This window comes from Myotis brandtii, unplaced genomic scaffold (assembly GCF_000412655.1).
Source record: "Myotis brandtii unplaced genomic scaffold, ASM41265v1 scaffold520, whole genome shotgun sequence".
NCBI classification, from domain to species: Eukaryota; Metazoa; Chordata; class Mammalia; order Chiroptera; family Vespertilionidae; genus Myotis; species Myotis brandtii.
This window is the reverse complement of record NW_005369827.1, coordinates 1107375-1116622: the sequence shown is the minus strand read 5'-3', so window position 1 is coordinate 1116622 and position 9248 is coordinate 1107375. Positions and strand designations below refer to the sequence as shown.

Genomic DNA, 9248 nt, shown 5'->3' with positions numbered 1-9248 from the left:
CCCCCCCCCCCCACCCGCTGAGTGCACAAATTTTTGTGCACTGGGCCTCTAGTATTATAATAAAAATGTAATATGCTAATTAGACCAGACGTCCTACTGGGACGAAGCAAGAGCTGCAGCTGCGGGATTGAGGCAGCCATAGCGGTTGCTAGGGAGGAATCCAGGCAGCCATGGCTGCAAAGGGCCTACTCTTGCATGAATTTCGTGCATCGGGCCTCTAATATATGTGTGTGTATGTATGTGTGTATATATATATACACACACACATACACACACACACATATATATACATCCTTGTCCCTACACTACCCTTTAAGATTTAAGTAAATTGTATTTCTATGGTATTACACATAGATAACAACCACTGTGTATGGGACCAATCCTTAATAGATGAAAAAAAGAAAGAAAAATTTAGATATTTGTGTCTAACTTTGTTCTAGAAAAAATAAGGATGGGATAATTATTTAAATATGTAATAAGGTATAAGAACTATAATATATGTTTATAAAGTTGTTTGAGAGCATGGAGTAGGTATTTTTTTATTCAGTCAGGGGATACAGGGTATCTACGTGGATCTAAAAAGACCAATAATTATTTCTAGTATTATTGTTTATATACATGGATATATTTTATATAGCCATGATATGGAAGCAACCTAGGTCTCCATTGATAGATGAATGGATAAAGAAAGTTGTACACACACTGGACTATTACTCAGTCATGAAAAAGAATGAAATCTTGCTCTTTGCAATAACATGAATGGACCTAGAGCAATGATGACGAACCTATGACACACGTGTCAGAAATGACATGTGTGTCAGGTGACACGCGAACTTAATTTTTTTTGGTTGATTTTTCTTTGTTAAATGGCATTTAAATATATAAAATAAATGTCAAAAATATAAGTCTTTGTTTTACTATGGTTGCAAATATCAAAAAATTTCTATATGTGACACAGCACCAGAGTTAAGTTAGGGTTTTTCAAAATGCTGACACGCCGAGCTCAAAAGGTTCGCCATCACTGACCTAGAGGGTACTATGCTAAGTGGAATAAGTAAGAAAAAGACAAGCCTGTATTGTTTCACTTATATGTATAATATAAAAAACTAAACAAATGAACAAACAAAACAAAATAGACTCATAGATACAGAGAAGAAACTGATAGTTGCCACAAAGTTGGGATGGTGGGCAGATGAGCAAAAAGGTAAAGGGAATTATGAGGTACAAACTTGTAAGTCGTGTGGATGTAAAGTATATCATAGGGAATGCAGTCAATAATATCACAGTAACTACAGAGACAGATGATTACTAGATTCATGCTGATCATTTCTTAAGGTATATAAATGTCAAATCACTGTGTTGTACACCTGAATCTAATATATTACTGTATGTCAACTATAATCTTAAAAGAGCTTTACATTTAGAATAAGCTTATAAATAGAGTTACTACTTTATAGTTTGAACGCACTTAATGTGTTTATCTTCTCGGCTAAAATTTACATTTACTCCTCAGATACTCAATTAAAAGCCTTGTCATTAGAGTAAATTTCTTTATCCAGTGCCCAGCATATTGTAACTTTGACCTTGTCTCTAGGTGGTTCAGTCCCTATAATCATTAAGTGCTATATTCTTTAGACATTTACAGCAATGTCTTTTCTTTGTAGTTTCTATTTGATGTAATGCCACCATCTTCGACTCAGCTCTGTTTATCCAAAAATGAAGATCTTTATAAAAATATTTATACACTTATGAATCTCTTTTTTAAAAAACAAATGATTGACCTAAAACACATTATTCTGTCAAATTATGAAATAAACCAAGAAACTTATCCATGAAAGTGTACATTGTTTTGTTTTTTCAAAAGTAAAGCATCAAAAATTTTATGGGAGAAATATGAGACAAAGGCATAAATCACACCATATTATTTCTGTTTTGTTCTCCACAGTCCAGATTTTGCAGTGATTGCCTAAGGAGTGCATAATTTCTTTTTTTTTTTTAAATATATTTTATTGATTTTTTACAGAGAGGAAGGGAGAGAGATAGAGAGTCAGAAACATCAATGAGAGAGAAACATCGATCAGCTGCCTCCTGCACACCCCCCACTGGGGATGTGCCGCAACCAAGGTACATGCCCTTGACCGGAATGGAACCTGGGACCCCTCAGTCCGCAGGCCAATGCTCTATCCACTGAGCAAAACCGGTTAGGGCTGGAGTGCATAATTTCAATCAATCCGAGTCTAAAGCAGAAGAGTGTGTGTGTGTGTGTGTTCTGCTGGTTTTGAATCTTTAAATGCTTTTGATGCATATAATCATATTTATTTTGAAAAACATGAAAGTGAATCATACTTATGGTAAAACTCTTTGCTTTTTAGAGAGAAATAGCTCGGAAACTTGCAAATCCTAAACAGCCAACAAATCCTTTTTTAGAGATGGTCAAATTTCTGTTGGAAAGAATTGCACCTGTGCATATTGATTCCGAAGCCATAAGGTAAGCTAGGAAACATATTTACTCAAAAATAAAATATAATCTAAAACTACAGTGTTGTGAATTTAAATTCTTGGTTTCTAAGTAGACCTGAAAATATTCCCTGTATACCTTTCTAATAGAAGCATACAGGTTGAAAGAATGGCCTGTTTATTTTCCAGTTTTTGGCTTACTTCAATGTTTTTTTATTTTTTAACAGTTCCTGTGTTTATTTTTAGTTTATATGTGCTCATTAAAGAAAACCTAGGACATAAGAACAGAGAAGAAAATTTAAATATATAGACTATCAATCAATCAATCTTTGAGTTTTCTTTTTTTAATTTAAAGAATGAAATCTTATAACACCAAAAGCCAAAGAATCACAGATTTTACTATATAAACATCTGTAACTTCTGTATGTTTAAGCATATAAAATAAACAACAACAACAAAGAAGTCTTTAGAAGTTTATGGGAGAACAGAACTTGGGGACAGAGACTCTATTTTTTAATCCTCACCGAGGTTATATTTTTACTGATTTTGAGAAAAGGGGGATTTGGGGAGGCGGGTGGGGGGCATCAATCGTTTGCCTCCTGTATTCACCCTGACTGAGAATCAAAACCCACAACCATTTGGTATACGGGACAATACTCCAACCAACTGAGCCAGTCGACCAGGGTTATCTTTGGGGTTTTTTAACCATTTTAATGATTACATAATATTCTTTAGTATGTATTGCATCACTGTTCACTTGAGGTATGTGAAAACAGAATAATGTTTTGAAAAGAGCACTAGATTACCATCATACTGGTCTGGTTTCAAAACCTGTTTAATACTGCTTTGTGGCTTTTGGAAAAAGCCCTCTAATTTATCTGAGTTTTTAATTTATTTTTTACTTTAGTATGGGTGTAATATCTCCTTTGGATGATTGTGAGATTTAGCGATAACATATAAAAAGTAAGGAGCCTGGCCCTGACTGGTTTTGCTTAGTGGTTAGAGCATTGGCCTGTGGACTGAAGGGTCACAGGTTCAGTTCCAGTCAAGAGCGGGTACCTCGTTTGCAGACTTGATCCCTAGCCCAGGGTGCATGTGGAAGGCAACCAATCAATGTGTCTCTCTCACATTGATGTTTCTATCTCTCTGTCTCTCCCCCTCCCTTTCCACTCTGAAAATCAATGGGGAAAAAATATCCTCGGGTGAGGATTAACAAAACAAAACAAAAGTAAGGAGCCTAGCATAATTGATAGCTGTTTTTTATTAACTGTTCCCATAGTTTCATACATTTCAGTTGTTTCCAATGATTTCCTGTTGTACTTTTGTGAATACTTTTCCCTTGCACTAATTATTTTTCTAGTTGATAAGCTGTATACTATGGTGTTACTAATTTAGATTTTCTTGTATTAATAGTGCACTGGTAAAACTGATGAACAAATCAATAGAGGGGACAGCAGATGATGAAGAGGAGGGTGTAAGTCCAGATACAGCTATTCGTTCAGGACTTGAACTTCTTAAGGTATTTTTGAAACAGTTTTGTCTCCAGCAGTTTAATAATCACTTGTTTTATTAAAAACTTTTCATGTTGACATTATTACAGATTCCCTCCTCCCCCTTTGCCCACCTCTACCTATCTCCCCCTCTTTTCACCTTCACACTATTTTTCCATGTCCATGGGATATGCATGTATATGTTCCTTAGCTAATCCCTTCAACTTTATCCAGTCACCTCCACCCCCACCCCTCCCCTCTGGCTCTCTCCTCTCTGTTCCATGTATCCATGCTCTGGTTCCATTTTGTTCATCGGTTGTTCATTAGATTCCACAAGGAATCAAAACTTGAATTTTGTTAAGGATATGCAAGAGTTAGGCCTTATTTCATTGGAAACTATTAAAAAGATTTAAACTTTTTGTAGCGATCATATTTTATAAAAATACGTTTTTACATTTATAATAATGTAATTATTTTACATTATAAAATAACATTTTTGAGCCCTAGCCTCATTGGTTAGAGCAGGGGTCCTCAAACTACGGCCCGCGGGCCACATGCAAATACAAATATTATATTTGTTCCCGTTTTGTTTTTTTACTTCAAAATAAGATATGTGCAGTGTGCATAGGAATTTGTTCATAGTTTTTTTTTTAAACTATAGTCCGGCCCTCCAACGGTCTGAGGGACAGTGAACTGGCCCCCTGTTTAAAAAGTTTTGAGGACCCCTGGGTTAGAGCATTGGTCTGCGGACTGAAGGGCCACAGTTTCAATTCTGGTCAAGGAGACATACCTTGGTTGCAGGCTCAATCCCTGGCCCTGGTCAGGGTGCATGCAGGAGGCAACCCATCAATAGATCATTTGCATGTCTGCTGTGCTTGTAACAGTATATGTTAAATGATCTAGTACCTTTTAAAGAACCTGCATCTGAAGTAGTAGGATTGCTCATGAGAATATTATATGACAACGTTTGTCTGATCAGGGAATTTTTAAACTATTGGTTATTGTAATAGATGTCAAAATATTCAGAGAATTGAGCCAATTAGTAAGGTCAGGCAAGACTTAATAGAAAAGATAGGACTTAATCTAGGAGACAAACATCATCAAAGAGAATAATTCTTGGCATATTTTAGGGATCATTAGGAATCTAGCCTGACCAGAGAAAAGGATTGCTTTGGGGCGTAATGCGAGACGAGGTTGGTTCCAGATTGTGAAGTGCCTTTGGGGCAGAAAGATATTATCAGGGCTTTTTTCTTTCCTTTTTTTTTAAAAAAAAGTTATTTTTATTGATTTCAGAAAGGAAGGGAGAGGGAGAGAGAGAGAGAAACCTCAGTGATGAGAGAGAATCATTGATCGGCTGCCTCCTGCACACCACACACTGGGGATCGAGCCCACAACTTGGGCATGTGCCCTGACGGGAATCGAACCATGACCTCCTGGTTCATAGGTTGATGCTCAACCACTGAGCCAAGCCGGTCAGGCTTATCAGGACTTTTTAACCTTGTTTTTAATATGATATCAACATTTGATAGAGCTTTTATTGGATGGAGTAAAGAGAAGAAATTGAAGTCAATGAAACATTTAGACGACTACAGCATGTAAACTAAGGGAGAAGATGCAAACCAGTGCAGTCAATTGACATTAGAAAAGAGCATTGTGCCTTAGCCAGTTTGGTTCAGTGGAGGGAGTGTCGGCCTGTGGACCAAAGAGTCCCGGGTTCGATTCTGGTCAAGGGCTCCTCCCTGGCCCAGACCCTGGTTGGGGTTTGTGCAGGAGGCAACCAATTGGTGTGTTTCTCTCACATCGATGTTTTTCTCTTTCCCTCTCTTCTTCCACTCTCCCTAAAAATAAGTAGAAAAAGATCCTTGGGTGAGGATTAAAAAAGAAAGAATAGAGGGTGGTATTGGAATCGTCTTAAATATTATATCATGGAAAGAATTGATATGATGCTTCATGAGAATTATTTTAATTATACTTTTAATAATAGGGTTATATTTTTTAAATAGTTTTAAGAGTAAAATCATCTTTAAGATAGACATTTTTTTAAACTTTTTTTAATTGATTTTTTAGAGACAGAGGGGAAAGGAGAGAGAGAAAAACATCAAGGTGAGAGCAAAATATCACTCAGCTGCCTCCTACACAGCCCCTACCAGGGATCGAGCCCACAACCTGGGCATGTGCCCTGACCAGGAATCAAACCAACAACCTTTCCGTACGTGGGAGGATGCCCAAAGATAACATACAAATTAAGAGAGAAGAGACAAACCAGAGACATTAGAACATAGGTTGTTTGATTGGGTTTTTCAAATTTGATTCTCCATTTTTCTATGAGTTATTAAAACCTCATAACTAAATATTATCACTGTAAATCTCACCAAATGAGACAATCTCTCTACTCTATTGCCCATTAAATAAATGATTATTGTATAAGTTACTGAAGTCTGTATAATCCATTTCCCCATCTCCCTGCCTCTCAACTTTAACTCTTATTTCCAATATTATGCTAACTAAATTGTTTCCATAACATGTAACTTTGTAGACATGTTATGTCTAACTTGCTGTAAATTCCTTAAGGATAGGCTGGAACTTAGGTCATAATAAATAGGGAATAATTATATTTTTGTAGTCACGATTAAAAGTTATCAATAATTGCCCTAACCCAGTGGTCAGCAAACCGCAGCTCGCGAGCCACATGCGGCTCTTTGGCCCCTTGAGTGTGGTACTTCCACAAAATCCCGACTTCTGTGCATGGGCCACGAAGTTTCAATCACACTGTACGTGCGCACGTGGTATTTTGTGGAAGAGCCACGCTCAAGCGGCCAAAGAGCCGCATGTGGCTCGCGAGCCGCGGTTTGCCGACCACGGCCCTAGCTGGTTTGGCTCAGTGGATAGAGCGTTGACCTGTGGACTAAAGGGTCCCAGGTTCGATTCTGGTGAATGGCACATGCCCAGGTTGGAGGCTCAATACCCCGTGGGGAACGTGCAGGAGGCAGCCAATCAATGATTCTCTCTCATGACTGATGTTTCTATCTCTCCCTCTTCCTTCCTCTCTGAAATTAATTAAAAAAAATTTTTTTTAATGGGAAAATTTTTTTAAAAATTATCAATAATGTCTTTTTTGTTTATAGTTATGATGAGTGAACTTTTTGTGATGGATTTCACTTAAAATATTTCCTTGTAGAGTATCTTTTGCTATGAAATAAAGCTCTTGGTTAGCATTTTGTTTACATCATAACATCATACACTATGAATGAGGAGCCACATTTTCTGCATTCCCAGTATCAGAATAGACTCTCAGATAAGAAGAAAATTAGGCAAGGGCCGGATATCAGCTGTCTTAAGGAATCTACTTCACAGTATTTCTGTCAGTTTCTTATTAGCCATGCCTAACTACTAGATATAAATCATAATTCTGTGTAGCCAGCTTGTGAAGCCCATATTTTAAATCATATTTATAGTTATCTTCTTTTAATGGATTAAAACCATTGTCTGTACTTCTAAAGCTATATCTGTTCCTCCAGGTTCTGTCTTTCACACATCCTACCTCGTTCCACTCTGCAGAGACCTATGAGTCCCTGTTACAGTGCCTCCGAATGGAAGATGACAAAGTAGCAGAAGCTGCTATACAAATTTTTAGAAATACAGGCCACAAAATAGAAACAGACCTACCCCAGATACGATCGTGAGTATATTTTTTCTTGTAGTAAACACAAGAGGCTTCTAAGTGTGGGAGCCATAGGATCTTTGTTTCCCTTTCACATAGGAAGACAGGAGAGAGGAAAGACAACTTGTATTTCGAAGCTACTTCTCTGTATTCTTTGTTTCATCTTTTTTCTGCCTCATTTCTCCCCTACCTTTAGAATATAGGTAGAGGAAGAAACTGAAACTTTGTTTATTACAATATGATTTTAAAATAGTAATATTAATGATCAAGAGTTATCACAGAATTTAGAATTTGTGGTTAATATATTTTTCTAACCTATGTATGTTCATCTTTTTCTTTCCAACTGGTGATAAATTAAAAAGCTCCTACCTTCATAACCCACCACAGAATGGGATAATCAAGTAGTGAGCTTAATAAAATATTTCTTAGTTGCATGGTTGTTGACAGAGGTGCTTTTTATTGTTTTGATCCCTTCTCATAAGAATGACATACATTTTGTTCATTTTGGCATCTTAAAGAGGTTTCTTAGGATCAGAATTGTGCTGAGACTATATTTGGACATAAAATTTAGGAGATAAATTTTGGAAGAATTATAGCTTATAGCTGTTGAATCACATGTTCAGAGTATATGCAGATAGTTTGGGGTATATCCAAATCAAACCAGTTTTTCTTAGAGAGTAATCATAGAACAAGAAGCCTCATGACTCCTAAAGTTTGTATTAAATTTGTGAACTTATGGTTAAATTTGAGAAATAATTAAATAGTTATTGTACCTTTTCTTCATTGTCAGTGCTGTACTGGCTAATCTGAAAGAATTACCACAGTCAGTTCCTGCTCTCAAGGAGTTTATAGTCTAGAGATAATACTCTTTATATTTGTATATTATAGAGAAAAAAAACATTGAAGAAAATAGAGCAAGAGCCAAATATCAGCTGTAGAATAAAGTTTCTCATGCATTTCCTGAAAGTAAGAAAATCTCTGTATATTTTGGACACAAGAAATAAAACCTTTTTTTTCTAAAAGACTAATGGGGAAGGAAGGAGAGAATCACTGAAAAGCAGAGAAGCACAACCCTATAGACCTAAATAACAACCCAGATGCATCATAGAATTATAGCACACTAGGAAAGCAACGAGAAAGGTTAAAGTTGACTTATGTATCATCACTTCATGAGGCTAAGAAGAATTAATAATGCATTTAACAACAATTGAAACAACACATCTTCCTTTGTTACTTGTATTATTTACAGGAATTGTTACTCTGGTAAATTATTTTGTGAAAGAAAAGACTTAAGCAGTACTCTATCAAAGAGGTTTTTTGGGCATGGAAATCCCTGTTCCAAACCTGCATGGAGAGAAACATGGCATATTCGGATCAAATCAGACCTACAAGTGACTAGCCTATGTTCCCATTTTGTTGTTGTTGAGGTGCATGACATTGAGTCTAGCCTCCCGTTACCATAAGAGGACCCTTTGTCAGCACTGTATTTAATACCACTGACCTTATGATCTATACAATAGGATAATTGCATTACATTTAATTATGACAAGTATCTTTCCTTTTATTTTTCCTTATAGATTTTCTAATTAGAAAAATACTTTATATATATATATATATATAGTAAAAAGATCAAACTTTAA

At 36.2% G+C, this 9248-nt stretch overlaps 1 protein-coding gene across 7 annotated transcripts in view; it reads left to right on the top strand.

Moving 5' to 3' along the window:
- The window catches only part of PDS5A (PDS5 cohesin associated factor A), a 107286-nt gene that overhangs the window by 57256 nt on the left and 40782 nt on the right, over positions 1–9248 (top strand). For all 7 annotated transcript variants that reach the window (XM_014548698.1, XM_005877451.2, XM_014548697.1 and 4 more), the window contains 3 exons: positions 2373–2488; positions 3871–3976; positions 7466–7626. In XM_014548698.1, coding sequence (XP_014404184.1) covers positions 2373–2488; positions 3871–3976; positions 7466–7626 — 383 coding nt within the window. The remainder of the gene's footprint in view (positions 1–2372; positions 2489–3870; positions 3977–7465; positions 7627–9248) is intronic.